At 41.1% G+C, this 18978-nt stretch overlaps 1 protein-coding gene across 5 annotated transcripts in view; it reads left to right on the top strand.

The window, feature by feature from the left end:
• Positions 1–17529, top strand: part of LOC130550524 (GTPase IMAP family member 8-like) — a 52809-nt gene extending 35280 nt beyond the window's left edge. For 2 of the 5 annotated variants that reach the window (XM_057328014.1, XM_057328013.1), the window contains 3 exons: positions 10750–11352; positions 13713–14372; positions 14440–17527. In XM_057328014.1, coding sequence (XP_057183997.1) covers positions 10750–11352; positions 13713–14372; positions 14440–16382 — 3206 coding nt within the window. In that variant the 3' untranslated portion in view covers positions 16383–17527. Of the gene's footprint in view, positions 1–10749; positions 11353–13712; positions 14373–14439 lie in introns of all 5 variants that reach the window. The other 3 variants (XM_057328012.1, XM_057328009.1, XM_057328010.1) reach the window with 3 other exon arrangements.
• Positions 17530–18978: the final 1449 nt, after the last annotated feature.

Below are 18978 nucleotides of genomic sequence, written 5' to 3'. Positions count from 1 at the left end.
CATCCACTGGAGAAGCGACTTCCACTCTGCACTCGATGGCGGTGCTGCTGATTTTCAAGGCTAAGATTCTGCAGTCGCTGAATAGCGGCAGCCTGGAGGCGGACACCGAGAAGGATCTAAGGGCAGAGACTGACTTCGTGCTGTGGGCTAAGAGGCGTACCATGCAAGCTATCGGCAGATTTTTTCTCCACAAACTTAGTGGAGACCATGCCACAGTGTGCACACTTACATGAGCAGCCCCCAGTGCAGCGGCTTGCTATGTAACAAAGCAAATTTTGGCCGCTTTTCACACAATGTGCAGACCCTCCTTAGGTTTTGCCTTGGGTATATGCTGTGTAACACAGCCATTTTCACACAATGAGCAGACCCTCTCTTAGGTTTTGCCTTGTATATATGCCGTGTAATTCATCCGTTCTCGCACTATGAACTGTTTCTCATACACGAGCAGACCCCCGTGGTTAATTTTCATACGTGAGTAGGCCCCCATTGTAATGGCGGTATGCCGTGTCAGCACATGTTGTGATTATTTTTTCACATGGGCGTCATTCAAAATGGCGAAAAGCCTTTTGACGCACGTGCGCTGTACAGTTATGAGGCGCCCCTGTAGGACGGTGGTTAGAGCAGCCCGCCTCCACGTGGGGGATCCGGGTTCGATTCCCGTTGCAATCATCACTTTCCGTGTCCGAAGTACACCGTAATGTGTTTTATGTGTGTGCTTTATATTATATGGATATGAAGTGTCGGTAATGCCTGCTTAAATCCTTTAGCCATGGCTAAAGGGTGCAGGCTTTCCATTAGGTGGTTTGCGATTCTGCCACGAAAGCAACGGTGCCCTTATGACTGTGTGTGCGCGCTTTTGCACAGACCTCCAACCTTGTTGTTACTTATGCATGCTGCTGTATCTCTCATGTCCCAGCCGCATATCGGACTCCAGGAGACACCTATGGAAGGTGGTGCTGGTTTGGTGCTGTTCAAGTTGAATATGCGCAGCCTTATTACCTAGCGTCGTAGCCTCCAGCTCCCGGCACTAAACGGCAGTGTCCTGTTGTATGCTTGACTCACTTTGGGTTTTCAGTGCTCCCGTATACGCAGCGCTAAGCCCCCTGTATCGAGCAGCGGATCTGTGTAGCCTAAGCTTCCCGTATGTATGACAACTAGTAGAGACGTGTTATTATGAATTCGCAACGCCTCAGTCACTCAGTACTGCTCCCTATTATAAGTTGGTTCAAATGCCCGGGTAGATTTGCACTGCTACAGAATGTGGTCGACTTCCGCACGCTATGCGTTGTTATGCAATCCAACCCCGCTTCAGCGGTGTGATCTCGGTTACAGTTGCCTTTAAGAGCCGGTTCTGGGAGCGGACATCACGAGAGTTGGTCGTGGTTCCGCCGTCCAGAGTTATGGCTTCGCCATATTTTCTCATCCCAAGTCGAATGATAGTCACCGTCCTGTTCGGACCTGACCCATCATTGCACGCTTCCTATCACTACTGAATAGATCCTTGCTTGTTGCGTTCTATCATATATGTGTCATATCCAGCCAGCCCCTTATGGCTCGATTCACATTTCGTGTCAAAAACCGCGCGGAAAACGCGAGCTGCACTGTGTTCTCATTTTTTACAAAGAGCCTGGACTTTGCGTTCTCCTGGTGTCTGGCGTCGCTAAGCAACCATGGGCCACGATAGCCGTTGAGACGAGGAGGTATAAACAAAGGATATATGGATTATATGCACTGAAAATACCTCGCAATAACTCTGCTACTAGATTTAGTTATGCTGTGATCATCTGTGTCTCCATTTTCATTGAGCTTGTATATATTGGCTGGTTGGTTCTTGTCACATGACCTGCGGTGCGCTTGCGCCTTTCTGAAAAGTTGAGATTTTTTCATCTCGATGCGGCGCCGATGCGCCTGAAAAAAAGAGTGTGTTGCACCGCACCGCATGCGCATCGCGACCGCGTCGCCCCCTATTTCTGCGCGGCTGCCGTGCGTCTACATTTAAAATAATGAATATGCACACGGAAAAGACGTGAAATGTGAATCCTGCCTATATCAGGTGCTTTCGGCAGTTCTCAGATCGACATATGGGTTTTTGTACCCCTAACTGAGACATATATGTTTTAATCCAGACAACCCCTCGTCATGGGCATTTTCTGTGATTCATGTGGTCATTCTGAATATGAACTGATTCAGAGAGGGAATGTCTTTGCGTCATTGTTATTTTGACAGGTGGCGGGATTTGGCAGCGATTTGCTACACAGTTGGTACCGCGTGTTTGCCGTTGCTCTGTGTACTGCTTGTGGGACAGCTAGATACTGAGCTGGCCACGCCGGTCTCTACCCTTTAGCGCCACGGCTGAGCACCGCTGGCTTGCTATGCTTCAACCGTTTCCCTCATACGAGCTTAACCTTTGCATAAGGTGTCTACCTTTTACGAGCGGTCGCGTCGTGTACTGCCTGTTGGACAGATGTTTCTGTTTTCTTTGTGTGCACGGTTTGATTGATGCCCTTATCAGGTGTGCCATTTAAGCGCTGGTCGAGCATCGTTTGCTTGATTTTGAGCTCTCTTACTTGCTGTCGATCGGCCCATTTGTGAGATGTGCCGAAAAGCCACGAGTGCACCTTATTGCTGTGGGGAGCATAAAGCGTTTTGTTTTCAAGTGTGTAATCATATGCTCACACTCACACTTGACTCGGTCTCGGTACGAGCTCATCTGTGAGGATTCACGTGGGCGACTAATGTCTGCTCGCGACGGTGGAGAACGCGCCATGCGTTTATTCTCGTAGGATATGCAGTGATAACAGTCAATGCAGTGATACAGTGATAACAGTCGCTACAGTGATAACAGTGATCATTTTACGCATCAGGCAGCACAGGCTGGATAACAATGGCCTCCCGTCCATGCTGGAATGTTGTGTGGCTGCTATTGCCTCGTTCGTTCCACAGTTGATGGGCAATCGTTGGTTAGGCACATGCTGGTGTTCAGATTTCTAAGGGGAGCGAGGACTTTGTGTCCCCCGCGATCTCCTTCAGGGCCGCCGTGGGACTAGCGTCGGTACTGAAGGCTCTCTCTTCTCCCCCGTTTGAGCGTTTGGATGTGGTTTCCATAAGAGAGCTCTCTCTCTAAAGCCGTTCTCCTTCTCGCTCTTGCTTCGGCTATGCGCATAGGGAATTTACAAGCGCTCTCAGTCGGCTCTGATTGCATTCGTTTTGGAGCCGGCGACTGTATGTGCCAAAGTCTCTGTCTACCCCGTTTAGAGCGCAGGTCATTTCCTTACACACTTTATCTTCCGAGCCGTCGGTCTTGCATGGCGGCTTGCATGGCGTATGAGAGTTAGGGACAGGACTGCCCTTTCAGTATCAGAGCTCATTTGACTAGGACTATCGCTTCTTCGTGGGCCTGGTCTAAAGCACATCTATTCAGGACATTTGCTGTGTAGCTGGCTGGTCTGCGCAGAACACTTCCGTCAGGTTTTACAGATGGGACGTGTCCTCTTTGGCGTCTCAAGTCCTCTCGGTGAGTGCTGTTCACTCATTTTTTTCTCCTACCTGCTGATCGTTTATGCTGCACAGTTGTTACCGCGTTGCTGTTGACTCTGTGCTTTGGTGTACTTGTATGTTCATTGTTATGTCCGCCCATGATTCCGTGCTGGCTCTTACTGTTGTGGGGTCTGCCCTGTCATAGCGCAGCCCTCTCTTTTCTTTGGCTTGGATATGCATGAGCCCAAACTGGCAGTTCATTGGTCTGTCTCAGCCAACCAGCTCTGTGCACTCAGGGCAGCATCACAGTTGGTTGAACCGCTCTCGAAAGGGAACTCATATCATTCTTTTACATTTGGTTCACCTGTATTTTGACATTTTCTCTTATAATGACTTTATTTCTGTCATACATCTACAAAAGCTCTTAAAGAGAATTAACAGATATGTTTATGTTGTTTCATTTAAAATCACCATTATGGTGATCACATTTTTCTTTAGTTGGGCTCTTGACGCTAGACTTAGTGTTTTTAGGTGCTTTACCTGTGTGTTTACAGCTGCTGTGTCTAGGCACATTTGATCTAAAAAAAAGTGATCAGAGCTCATATTCACAAGACATCTTAAAGCTAAAGTAGGAGAATTTAGGAGAAACTCTGAAAAATAATGGGCGTGCTGTGTCAATCCTAATTTAGGGCTCCTAAATTTTGCTTGAAAAAAAAATTTCACAAAGCATTTAGCGCTAAAATCAGATCCTAAATCTGTGAAAAATAAAGGGTTAGTGAGAAGACTCCCAAGCCTCTCAGACCAATTTACAACAATACTAAAATGACTTTAACACCGGCAATCCACCACAGAAAGTACTGTAAACATTTGAGATATTTCATGACAATGAGCTATGATTATTCTGTTAATTAAAATGTTGCTCATTTGTTCATTATTTATGAGATGCAGACATGTATGATTAGCTGAACTTATACTTGTTTAATTTGTGACACTAGCCCATGTATTACAACTTTTTTAAATCTTTATTTCAATATGGCAACATGACACCTCATATTATAAGATTAAATCACTGACAGAGATCCATCCCCTACTAGCCAATCACTGTGGGCATAGTTGATCAAACTGATTTTGCCAAGTGGGAGATGTACAGTACTGGGGCGACATACTTTGTTGACCCTAGGAAAACATTTTTGTAGAAGAAGCCTTTACCCACCCCAAACCCTTAATTATCCTTAAATCAGAGGTAAATGATAGGTAAATAACAATGGTGTGCAAGCCCCTAACCCTGTTTGTAGGCTTAAACTTTTAAACTGTTAATTGAAATGTTGTCCCAGGGTTAATATGTTGTTGCCCCAAGGACATCTCTCACTTGGCAAAATCAGGAGAGCTGGTCGTATCTAGTAAGCTTGCTGACATACCAAAAGATCCAACAGCAGCTTGAAATTGCACCTCACCCACCCTCATCAAGGCCATTGCAAACTGTAGTCTGATTTTAAAGCCGAATCATTATTATTGTGCAGTTTAATGTAGACAGCTAGTGTATGGAGGAGAAGGGTTTGTGAGTGTTGGTGTGTGTGTGAGTGGGCCCACTTTGTTATTTACTGTTAATTGAACACTTCTCTATGTTTACTGTTTACAGTTAGTTAAATAGTGCAAAGGGTTACCTCATTGGGGAATATTAACAGTGTTGGAGACATTATTATCCGGAATCTGTGGTTTTCATTGTTCGTTTATACACGTGTAAGGGAGTGTGTATAAAGTACCTTGCAAGGAAAAAAAAAACGTAACTTGCTTTTGAAATATCAGTGTTTCTGGTTGGATCGTCCTACGGGTATATTGTTTATTTTCTTCTGTGAATTGACTTGTGAATTAAGAATTATTGTATTATATCTACTTGTGTATCTCTGAATCTAATCTGTGTTATTAATAGTATATCTGTTGATTATGAATATCTGATATATACAACTATATAATTTCATTTCATTTTTTCTATCTGTTTATAAATAAATCCCCTTAACTATAAGTTGGCCAGTTCATTTAATTATTCTGTGAAGTGCATCTAAAGCATTGGTATCAGAGTAGGGGCAATACTACATTGTCGAGAGACACCAATTATAGGAACCCGGTACTCTGCCTTACAGAGCTTAGGTGAGGCAAGCCTAGGAGGGCAGGGGCGCTACATACGTTTCTGCTTTAAATTTGCACAATGGTGGTCCAACAAGGCATAGAAATAGTAGGGTTGAAATTGTCTGTATGCGAAGAGAGGGGCGGCTTGATGTGCATATCAAATTCATATGAGATTAGCCTAGGTCGCATTCTGCGCTGGAGATGGGAATTGTATTGATACACTTGAAAAGGTCGCTGAGTTCATTTGAGACCTGTTGTCCATTACTATCCTTATACTCTCTGTAAGCATGCAATACAACTCTGGGAGTGTCGATTCGAAAACGCTCGCACAGGGACTCAACTTCACTTTCCCCAAATAACGGCCCAGTGTTTTCAGGCCAGTACTGGGAGTAGAGCACTTTCAATTCATCAATCATCCTGCTGTATCTGGCTGTGTCTTCTCGTCCTTGTCCACCTGTACACAGTAAACATTCCTCTATGTTCCTTGCAATAGCTTTGAAAAATTCCTTCTGATCGAACAATCTGTCACTGGATCTTGCAGCGTTTAACGTGACACCTTGGAAGCAGTTTTCTTGTATTGCCCTCTGGCTTACTGCTGTGCGTCGCCCTGGCTGATCTTACATGCCGTCAAACACTCACATTTGCCATGCAATTGATTTGTGTGCATCAATTATTGTGCATTCTCTTTTTTGAAGTTCGACTGATGGTTCTGAAAGTTATTGAAGCGCGTCAAACATGAGTCCCAAATGGTCAATGACAGTTCTGAAGCTTGACGCGATGCGATGCGACCCGACCCACCGAGTATCTAGAATTCTCCCAATTTTGCGCAGCCAAATATCTAGACTTTCTGCACACTTTTTCAGTTCGATTCTATTTTTGCTGGATGTGTGATAGAGCGAGTAAAGTTTATCCATGAGAATTTTGAAATGATCAATTGCTCCAATTGCTTTGAGCGTATCACTCATGGCAAGCTCGGGTCTGTGTGCCGTACAATGCCAAACGATGAACCCAGGGAACAGGGTCTGCATTCTAGTTACTACCCCACTTTTACGTCAAAATATAACTGAGGCTCCATCAGTTGTTATGGCAATCAGTTGTTTGGAGAGAAATTCCTTCGTAATGTTGTGTCTCTCTTGGCTCAAAAGTAGGGTGTGAAAAATTCCCTCTGCACTTAAATCATCCAGTTCCACTAGATCCACAAATATATCGACTGGCGTATCCATGTCTTTTAACTGCAGTCTCATATAAATGATTAGTGCGTTTTTCTTGCTTAGACTTTTTGCCTCGTCAATACTAAGGCTAATTTTAGGGGCACTTCGTACAATTTTTTTCAAACAATTTACGTCTCATTTCGGATGAGATTTCTTCCTGTATATTGGCGCACACTACATTACAATGTAAGATACGTCCCATATCTATGCCTGTAACAAAGTTTAATGTAGGGAAGGAAGGAGGCGGGAACTGGCGATCATTTAAACAATAAACTTTAATCAAAATTAAACAAACAATTACACAGAAGTAAAAGGCCGGCAGCCACCTCACGGTCGACTGCCGGCCACACAAACATAAATAAAACTTAACATTTCCGGGCCCGGTCCTCTCTTGTCGGCAGTCCCGTCGCTCGTCCTCGTCCTGTGCTCAAACACTTTTTTACGAAGTGCCCCTTGCTGTTTTGTTTTATCTGGAGCAGTGGATGGTAGGGTTGTTCCGATAGACGATACTATCGTGTATCGACGATCCTCAGACCTATCGGCGATAGCTGATTCCCTCGACGATAGTTGGCTGTTTGCCGATATATTTTGCAAATCAATATTACAAACGCGCATTGATTCATGCAAGAGAGCTTGCAATGTACGCGGCTTAGGCTTTTCCTCGCACCAGAGAGAGTTTATAATGTGCCGGCTTTGAGTTTTCAGTGCACGAGAGAGCTTGTGATGCGCGCGGCTCTGGCTTTTCCTCACAGCAACGGCTATGCGCGTGAGGGTTTAAAACCACCGCACGAGTTGTTCCCGTTTGGCAATCAAGTAATAACAGCGCACGCGGGCATCAGTGACGCATTTGGATGAATGATATTGACTTATAGCAAATAGTTTACTTTCTCTTGTTTAAAAGGTTGCGCTGGTAAGTAACAATGTTGCCAGCTGCACTGAACTTAAACTCTGATAGAATGCTAATTGCAGTCACACATGAGCATTTTCTAGACATCGTCGGTTTTGCATGTTTTTAAACTGTTCTTGATACCAAATATCAGTCATCTGATCGGTGGAATTTTTTTAAACCGACGATGTCGTTCTGACTGACTTAACTCGCTTTGCTTCTGTCCCCCGCTGTCCTCATCCAGCGGTGCAGTTCTGTCTTCTCTGGATCTCTTTTTATCAGGCACACCATCAGCTTTCTTTGTGGTCGTGGATTTAAAAAATTTAAATATGTTTAACTGTCTCTTTGACATTTGGATAATAATTATTATTTAGGTATGATAATATATATATATATATATATATTATCATTCTCTTTTTTGAAGTTCGACTGATGGTTCTGAAACAAGTCACTTTCACTTGCGTGCAGGAGAGAGAGAGAGCACTACGTTCGCGAAGTTCAGCTGTATTTGTTTGTTCACTGCATTTGGGTGATGAATGTTATATAAACGTGGATATAAGGCTGGATTTGGAGATCGTTTGAATCTGATAGATGGAACGGCGGTCCCAGCGCTAAAAGATGCCGAACATGAACCGCATGCGGTGAGTGAAACTGATGTCTGTGTTTTGTTGGCAATGGGTTAGTCTCAGCCTCAGACATCACGCCCACGATCCGTTGGCTAAGCGTCTGATGCATATGGCACACTGTAGCAAGGTTCAAATGAAGATGAAGGAAGGAGGAGGGAACCGGCGAACATTTAGAAACTTTAATCAAAATAAACAAACAATAACACGGAGATAAAAGGGCCGACTGCCGGCCATAAGAACATAAATACAAACTGAACACATGTCCAGGCCCGGTCCTCTCTCGTCCGTAGTCCTGTCGCTCGTCCTCTTATGCTCCCGATCTCCTCCTTGAGACATGCCTCGTTGCCTCACAGATCTCGTCCCGCCTTCCTCGTTACAGAGTGGTGTGTAGGGTGTTTACAACAGTTGCTATAAGAATTCATCACGATCGACTAAACGCTAAATTATTAAAATTATGTGAGGTTCATGGCATAAACTTATAATCATTGTTGTTTCTGTCAACTTTTGACACGTTCGTGAAAAACATGACACGGCACAAATCCAAACGTGATTGGTTGCTCTACCTGTCAGTCATATGGCCTCTTGGGCGGGCCATTCTAAATGTGGAGGCGGTGTGGTGGGGTAGAGGATAGTATACACTTCACTAAGGAAGACTGAGTGAGCAATAGGAGTTTGGTCCTCCCACCCAGTGCTTTCGGTCTCGTTTCAGCTGGTAACTGAATGTGGTACCTGTCTGGTTATGGTGCACGAAGCTTCAGAGATGACGAGGTGGGCTTCAGGATCTTCGTCATTCACGGGAGCCACCTGAAGTGTGTATGTGCCTAGAACTAGTGTATGAGGTCACAACCCACCCTCCCCAAATCTAACAGGACAGATGAGACACCCCCACTCCTTAGTAAAAGTGACTTCAATTCACTACACACAGCTTAACTCTTCTAATAAAGGATTTATTTAAACTAAATTAGCTGTAAAGAGTTGTTTCTCTTTTTCAATAAGAAGAGTGTAAGGAGTAGTAAACAAAAATGAAATACAATGTAAATAAAACAAACAACAAATATAAACAGCTCTATCCGTTCAGAGTATCAACAATAATCAAAATCCCCTCTCACTGTTCTAGTGAGGTTACACACTTGTTTGTGAACTTTACCCTTTGAACACAATTCACATTCATGTTCCATAAAGTTCAATGATTCACTTCACAGATCAAATCAAAAGAATAGTCGTCCTCTATTCCATGCACGGGTTCTCAGGTTACAAGAAGTTCACAACCGTGCAAGAATAATGGCTGATGAATTCTTTTATCCAAAGTTCGTTCACTGTTCCATGAATAGGAATTCACTTAGTGAGGTCATTCACAGTTCAGTTCACTCACCGGAGAAATGTTGTCCTGCTTCCCAAAGTGCAACACAGAATGAGGCAAACAGAGTACATCACCACTTCATTGATGGACGAGGCGCTGAATGAAGTCCTATGGATGGCAGAGTGTTACGTCTGTATACAATGTTCTCCCAGCAATTGCCCTTGAGATCCTGGCAACAACAGCTTGCACCTACAAGGCAGCAATCCCAGCTGACACAGACCACATTGAAACGGCGATACGTAGCTTAGCGCATCCGACGATTCGGCACTTTCTCCAAGCAACGCAGTTTGTCAGAAATTTGTCCACAATGTCGATTTTTGCAACACCATTGCCACCAGCTGTCACATTGCCAAGGTCCCTGACTTGTCTCTTTTCATCAGTGGGCGCCCCGTGATTATTATTGTGAGGGTTTTAGTGTGGACCTGCGCTAATGCATCCATTTGTGTTGTCTCCAAAAGCATGGACATGGAAACATACAAAGCGTTTCGCGTTCGATGGAACAAGTAAAACCAAAAACTGAGTTAAACGGAAAATAAACCGCGAGAGAGTAATTGACTCTGGTAACGTTAGCTATCTCATGCTAATCTCACAGTATTCATATGCACTGATTTGATCGTGGAGTGTGCCTACGCAAAAACCCACGACAACGTTCATATTTGCTGTCTAAAAACAGACTTTGATGTATAAAAGTGTTTGGCACCACCTCAGGCTTATGCAATAGTAAAGCACTTGGACATTGGTGGGTGCTCTTTTACATGTCAATGACATTAATTAGACATCATTAAAAGACGGAGATCTGAAACTGTTCAGCTGTGCATAATCGCAAGATCATTTGCGATTCATAGATTTCACATCTGAAAGAGAGGCGTACACACCTTTTATGAATCACACTTATGTACTCTGAGAAATTATCGTAAAATCAAATTTAGGTTGGTTTCTACACAACATTTTATTTATGAGGCTCAATGTGTGTGTGTGTGTGTGTGTGTGTGTGTGTCTGTGTCTGTGTGTGTGCGTGTGTGTGTGTGTGCGTGTGTGTGTGTTTTGTGTTTTGTGTTTCAGTGAGAGACTTGAGGATTGTTCTTCTGGGGAAGAATGAAGAAGAAAACATCAGAGTGCAAAAACTGATTTCAGGAAGAATAACTCTTGAGAGTGAACAGGAGGAGAGAAACATCTCAGTCATCAACTCTCATCTGCTCCAGCCAAACCTCTCACTACATCACATCACACGGGCGGTGAGAGAGTGTGTGGATCTCTCTCAACCAGGACCTCACGTCTTCATTCTCGTACTGCAGCACAATGACATCAGTGAAGAGGACAGATTCAGAGTAACAACTGTGCTGAAAGAATTCAGTGATCAGGCCATGAAACACACAATAGTGATGACTACTGATAAACCGTCATACGCCTCAAAGTTGAGTTCAGTGGTAATAAATACAACTGTTCATCAGTTGATAAAGCAGTGTGGAGGAAGACATCTTCAGTTTTCTCCTGAGACTGAAAAATTCCGCTCTGAAATATTCAAAAGAGTGGAGAAGATACTCAAAGGAAACACTGAAGAGTATCTCAGGTGTAAAATATCTGAAGAAGAGGAACAATCAGTGGATGAAGAGCCGAGCAGATCTGAAGAGAAAGACTCTGATCAAAAACAAAGCAATAATCCCAGTAAGAAACAAAACATAAATATGTACACATCTTTATATACACATTTGTAAATTCTTAGTCTATATACTGTTTACTATTAATTACATTATTATTTAAAAAAAACAACTGTCTAAATTTTTTTTTAAATTGAAGAAAACTAGAGGTGTTCCCATTGATTAGTCACTCAAAGCTAATGGCCTACAGGAATGATTCAACAGTCTGAGCTTTGCTCTAGCAATGCAAAGGTCATGGGTTCCCACTAGGGGTGTAACGGTTCAAATTACTCACGGTTCGGTTTGTGTCACGGTTTGAGGGTTTCAGTTTGGTTTGTGCTATGTTCAGGGAAAAGGGACTACTGACAAATAAAAATAAGAACAACTAATCAAGCCTACAAGTAACAGCACCAATAAAACAACCGAGCAAAGCAGAAAATAAAATGATAATGTATATCGTCGCTGTCGGGCGGAATCCTCGTATCTCCAAAACCATTGTTTTTCAGGAAATAAAAAAAACTGCATATTTTTTTAGTTATTAAACATTGTATCGTTAAAGTTGGTATTATACCTTATATTGCTATCATATACTGTTGTGTACCAACATTAACACAACATTTCCCCAAAACCATGTTTAATCGGAGATACAAGGTTTATGACTTGGGAGCAGGGAGATACGAGATTATACTGTCATCGATAAGAATGGTACGGACACAGACGACAGTGTTCATCAAAGTCTGCATTCGCGTTGAGCCTTTTGACAAGAGAGGAGGCTTTAAGATCTAATGAAAGCTAATGATTGTGGTTACATACATCTTCCTAAACTCTATTTTAAACGTTAGAGCTATGAGTGATGCAATACCAAAATAAACGTTAAACAGGCTGTCTAATATAGGCGGAAATTAATCTGCACACAAATAAAGTCGGCGGTCGTGTTGAGCCTCTTGACAAGAGAAAAGGCTTCAATCGTTAACCAAAGCTAACGACTGTGGTTACATACATCTTCCTAAACTCTATTTTAAACGTTAGAGCTATAAGTGATGTAATACAAAAAACGATGAGCTGACTAACTTAGGCTGTCTAATAGGCGGAAATTAGCCGAATCTGCTCGCAAACTTACCTTCGTGGCTCACGGGCTTCCTTCTGCACCGAAGCATTACAGCTATCGATTTTTAACAAAACAGACCTACTCAAATGTATCTAACCTAACTATTTTCACTCGTTATTGTCTAAAAAACCTTCAATCAGGAGACGTAATGCCGAGTGGCTTCAGCGGAGTGAAGAAGAGGTGGAGTTACGAGACTTCTCAGACAGTTGAAGTGTCCAATGGAGTTAAGAGATTTGCTCTCAAGCTATTTTCAACACTTTAGATTGGTTAATAATTTGTAAAAATAACAGACCCACATGGGGACTGACCAATAGCATCGATTTGTGAAAAAATATGAAATTGACCAAATTTGGACATGGGAGGTTACCGCCCGACAGCGACGATATATACCTTTTAAGGTAGAAATGGATTAAAGTAATCAAATAAAACATAACATTGCATATGTACAAATTAAATAAAGATTAATCATAATGTAAGTTACAGAAGCTATTGAGTCACAAGCAGTGAGTGATTTCCTTGTCTTTTAACAGACCGCAGGAATATGCTGCTGTCGCTTTAAGAGGAATGAAACCCATCCAGTACACTGATACTGTTTTTCGTCCGTTCACTTAAGACATAACTACTATGTTTGTTAAGATACTCAAGAGGGGCATGTTGACCTGCTTCGTGTGTGAATCTGTCCGTTTAAGCGCTTCAAAGACAGCTCAATATTTGCGCCATGTCTGAGACTTTCCTTAAACGAGTTTTCTTCTGCATCATTTTGCACTTAAATGTTTAAATTGGCAAGACTTGAATGAGTGTCGTTTAAACAGCAACATGTGCTGCTCAGGTCTCACCTGCACTCGCGTGCTCACAACACCCGGGTGATGACAGCATAAATGACTGGTCATATTACAGCATACGTCAATCCTATTGAAATTTGTCTACGTTATTTGATTTGTTGTAGGTATTAAATGTGTATCCATCGACAAACATACATTAGCTGAACTTTGTCAGTCTGTTTTACGCATTATCATTTTTAACAAACCACATTATAAATGCGTCGTCAGATTTAAGATCGCGGTCCAAGCACGCTTGTCGATGGATGCCGAACCGTTGGTGGAGAACCGTGCGGTTCAATTTTTTACCGAGAACCATTACACTCCTAATTCCCACTGAACACATATTGATTAAATGTCTGGTTTGAATGCATTGTAGGTCGATTTGGGTAAAAGCATCTGTCAAACCACTAAGTCATGATTGTTTTGTCCTGAAATGGATTTTATGTTTTTCATTGACAGAAAAAAAGAAATCAAAGCTGAACTTGGTGCTGTGTGGACGAGAGACAACCTTACATGTATCAAACCTGATAAGAGGGGGAAAGAAAAAACCTTCCATGTCACAGGAGAGCAGGAGTAAAGTGTGTTTGAGCAGAGAGGTGGAGCTTCATGGACGTCTGATAAATGTTGTGGAGCTTCCATCTTTGTCTCAACTCTCAGATGAAGAAGTGATGCGTGAAACTTTCCATTGTGTGTCTCTCTGTGATCCTGGAGTTCATGTGTTTCTCCTCATAGTTCCTTCTGAACCACTGACTGATGAAGACAAAAAAGAAATTGAAGAAATAGAAAAAAGGTTTCAGTCCAAAGAGCACTTCATGGTAGTTGTAACTGATGACACTGTTGATGGAAATTCTGCAAATTCATATGCTGAAAATCAGGAATTGAATAGTCTCTATGGTGGACGATACAAAGTGCTGGGGTTAAAGAAAGATAAAAAATCTAAACAGATTCCAGATCTACTGGAGTATATAGAGAACATGAAGACTGAACCATATTCACTTCAGATGTTTGTCAGAGCTCAAGAGATGAGAGGAAGACGAGAAACTGAGAAGAAATATGAAGAAAAACTGAAGAAAAGTGAGGACAAAATCAAGGAGTTACAAGAGAAAAATCTGTCAAAGGGTGAATAGATTTTTTATAAATTGAAACTTTACATCAAGCTCTGCATTAATACCAACTTGATTTTCAGGTGCTGAAGGTGAAGCCGAAGATCTGAAGTGTTTGAGGATTGTGTTGATCGGGAGGACAGGAAATGGAAAGAGTGCAACAGGAAACACAATTCTGGGACATCAGGGGTTTAAAACTCTGGCAGCATCAGATTCAGTGACGAGTGTTTGTGAGAAAGGAGTTGGTGAAGTTGATGGTGGATCAGTAGCTGTTGTTGATACTCCAGGACTGTTTGACACAACACTGACAAATGAACAAGTGATTGATGAACTAGTGAAATGTGTGTCACTGTCATCACCTGGACCTCATGTCTTCATCATTGTGTTGAGTGTCAGTAGATTCACTCGAGAGGAGTCAGACACTATAGATCTGATAAAGAAAATCTTTGGTTCAAAAGCTGCACAGTTCACTATTGTTCTCTTCACTAGAGGAGATGATCTTCAGGGTGAATCTATAGAAGACTATGTGAAGAGAAGTAACTCTGCAGAACTGAAGAAACTGATCAGAGACTGTGGAAACAGATTCCTGGTGTTTAATAACAGAGAAACACACGACAGAAGTCAAGTGACTCGACTGATAAACATGATAGAAGAGATGAAAACAATAAAACAGGGTCAATATTTCACTAACAGCATGTTTGAAGAGGCAGAGATGAGCATTAAAAAGAGAATGGAGGAAATACTGAAAGAGAAAGAGAGAGAAATTCAGACTCAAAGAGAGGAATTAACAGACAAATATGAGATGGAGAAAGAGAACATGATGAAGAGATTAGAAGAAGAGAAGAGAAGAGCAGACGAGGAAAGAATGAACATGATAAGTAAGTTTAATAAACAGAAGGAAACTCTGAGAAAAGAGTTTGAGGAGAAAGAGAAAACAGAACAACAGAAACGAGATCTTGAGAAACAGAAACAAATAGAGGAAGAAAAACATCAAAGAGCTGAACATCTTCAGAAGATAGAAGAGATGAAGAGAGAGACTGAACATCAGAGATCACTTTATGAACAACAGCAGAGAGAGAGAGAAGAGGAGGATAGAAAGAGAGAAGAGAAATACAGACAAGATCAAGAGAAGATGAAACATGAACAAGAACAGATTATAACACAATTACAAAAGAGACAAGAAGAAGAGATTAGAAAGAGAGAATCTGAGGAGCAGAAGAGACGTGAAGAAGAAGAGAGAGAGAGAGAAGAATGGAGGAGAAGAATAAAAGAAGCTGAAAATGAGAGAAAAGAGACTCAAGATGAAATTGAAAGACAAGAGAGAGAATGGGAGGAAGACAAGAAACGACAGATGAGAGAACGAGAGGAAGATGAGAGAAAGAGAAGAGAGAAACATGAAGAACAACTGAGAGAAAAACAAGAAGAACTGGAGAAAATGAGACAGAAGATTGAGAAAGAGAGAGAAGACGAGAGACGACAGAGAGATGAAGAGAGAGAGAAACTGAGACAAGAGAGAGAAGAGAAAGAGAGAGAGTATGAGGAGAAGAAAAATGAAATGATGAAACGTTATGAGCAGCAAGAGAGAGAGAGAACAGAGATGTGGGAGAGAAAACAACGAGATGATGATGAGAAAAGAGAAGACGAGAGAAAGAGATGGGAGAAAAGAATTGATGATATTAAAAGAGAGCAAGAAGAAATGATGGAGAAAAGAGAAACACAAGAGAGAAAGAGAAAAGAAAGAGAAGAGGAAGAGCAAGAAAAAAGGAAGGAAGAACATGAGCAGAGAATAAAAGAGATGAAGAAGAAACATGAAGATGAAGCCAGAAAACAAGCAGAAGAGTTGAATGAGTTCAAAAAGAAAAATGATCATTTTAATAAACTCAAAAAGCATCTGGAAGAACTTAAAGACCAACATAAATTACTGGAGGAGTTCTATAAACTCTTAAATGACGAGAATGTAGACATAGAAAAGCTAAAAAAAAAGGTTGAAGAATTAAAAAATGAATGGAGATGTGTCATTCTGTAATAAATCATTGAACCAATAATGTGAAATATACAAAGCGAAAGTTTAATCTAAACAGCACAGAATTGTTCTGACCAACTTTGATCACATAGCTTCATTCACAAATTTTGATCGGAGTAGAAATTATGCACTATTGCATTATAACAATTGAAGGTTGACATTTTTTTCCTAAATGTATATTGATTTAAACATTAAGTGCTGTTTAATAGTCATGACATGGTAATGAACAGGTTTTGGCACATTTGAAGCATCTTCTGGTGTAACAGTGTGGCTTAAAATCTCAGCCCCGATCTGCAGGCTACTACAAAAACATCATCATTAAAACACTTAGTCATCATCAGTTATGAACATAACAGGACATATAAACTCACAATCTTTTATTTAAACTTACTGTATGTTATATCATGGTCTGTCTCAATACTGGATTCTGATTGGCTGGAAGGTGTGCATTAAAACCGTTTACTGCACAGGTAGTTCCAGTCAGTTTGATCAACATTTGAAATGATCTAAGGAAAATACAGTAACTGTCATTCTCACCTTATGAGTTGCTTCACACCTGATCAAAAATACACTGTAAACATCAATTACAGCTTTACTTGACAAATAACCGTGGTATAATCGACGGATAGCTGTGCATTAAATAATAATCATTTCATTTAATAATGATAATTGGGTGGTTCTTGGCCTCCACATCGTGCATTAAAATCCTTTAATGCACGTCTAGCCATGGATTATGCCTTACTTGAAACAGAAATGGGAGATTTGTGGTAGTATAAGGATTTTAGATTCAAAGAGTCTTGGTTTTGTGGAATATTTAGTTTGAGGGCTAAAATGAATTCTTCTTAAAAAATTTATTATTGTGCAGATTTTTATCCTACTCAAGATAATCATGTTCTGTTATTAATGGTATTGAAGACATGCATGAGTGTCAAAATAAGTTATGAAGTTATGAGCTATGATATAATAATGGAGAACAGATATTATAGGATTGGTTTATTTTTGATTTCTTCATTTTTTGTTGGAAGAGTATTTATCAGAAAGTTTGTGGATGTGAAAAGAGAATTCTAAAATTGTACGTTTATTTGGGTGACTTCTCTTATACAAAGAATAAAGCTTTCTTCTAAAGGAACAAGACTATTAAAGAATCTCTTTTTTACTTTTTAGGAAATTTCACAGATATTATGACAATGCTTGTTAAATGCCTGCTGCTTTATTTGATTAAATTCAGGTTTATTTCTGTTGAGCTTTTCACAGTTTGTATTGCTGCAATGCAGCTTTGCAACAAAAACATAGTGTAAGAAACAGAAAATACATATAAAGTCAAAAAGTGAATTTTTCAGACAAATTCGTCACATATGAGATGAACACTAGTGACATTAACTGTAATAACAGGCCTATAAGTCTGTGGGATATTGACTGATATATTATTTTCATTGGTAAGCAGCTCTGTCTCTTAAAGTGTCTTCAGATAACAGCAAAACATTTCACACTGATCAAATGATGCTGGAACATTTGCCTTGAGTCGGGTGCTGATGGAAAGAATGTAAATGTTTACATTTACATTTATTCATTTGGCAGACGCTTTTATCCAAAGCGACTTACATTGCTTTATCCTATACATTTATACATAGGCATGTGCAATCCCTGGGATCGAACCCACAACCTTGCGTTGTTAATGCTCTTACCACTGAGCTATTGGAAAGCTATGTTAAATGTTAAACCCTTAAAAAGGGGAGAAGATTAATAAGAGAAACGCGATGACGTTTCACCATTGCAAACCTTATGTGCCATCTTGTAACAGTTAATAAACAATATACAGCATCATTGGTATTTTATAACTGTATATACAATGAGTACATACAGATATTGTAAATATTGTGCACTTCGTTTCAGAAAATCTTACCATGACTGATGTTAAACATTACAAAAATTGCACAATATACATTTTAGTTCTAAATTTATTAATCTGAAGAAAAATAAACCGATATTGAAACATCGATCATTGTGAGACACACATTCAATTTGTATTTGACTCTTTCAACATCATTTACTCAAATTACAGTCCAGTTATGACGATAACCTCGGAGTCATATTTGATGACCAGCTGTCCTTCAACGATCACATTGCAAAGACAATGCGGTCATGCTGATATGCCTTATTCTACATTAGAAAGGTTAGACCCTATCGCACTGAGCATGCGGCACAACTCCTTGTCCAGGCCCTGGTCATCTCAAGGTTGGACTACTGTGACGCTCTCCTTGCTGGTCTTCCTGCAAAGGCTATCAAACCGCTCCAGCTGGTTCAGAACGCAGCAGCACGCCTCGTCTTCCAACAGCCCAAAAGGTCTCATGTGACGCCCCTTTTCATCTCTCCACTGGCTACCGGTTGAAGCCCGTATCAGATTCAAGTCACTAATGCTTGCCTACAGGACTATCACTGGATCTGCACCGGCATACTTCCACACCCTCCTACACCCCATCAAGATCCCTGCGTTCAGCAAACCAGCGGCGTCTTGTATTGCCTTCTCATAAGGGCAGTAAATTATGGAGGACCAGGAGTGCCGATTAGAAATAAAATGAAGAATCAATTGATCAATTTA

This window comes from Triplophysa rosa, unplaced genomic scaffold (assembly GCF_024868665.1).
Source record: "Triplophysa rosa unplaced genomic scaffold, Trosa_1v2 scaffold351_ERROPOS156660+, whole genome shotgun sequence".
In the NCBI taxonomy this organism is placed as follows: domain Eukaryota; kingdom Metazoa; phylum Chordata; class Actinopteri; order Cypriniformes; family Nemacheilidae; genus Triplophysa; species Triplophysa rosa.
Note: the sequence above shows the minus strand (reverse complement) of the source record. Positions and strands in the feature narration are given on the sequence as shown.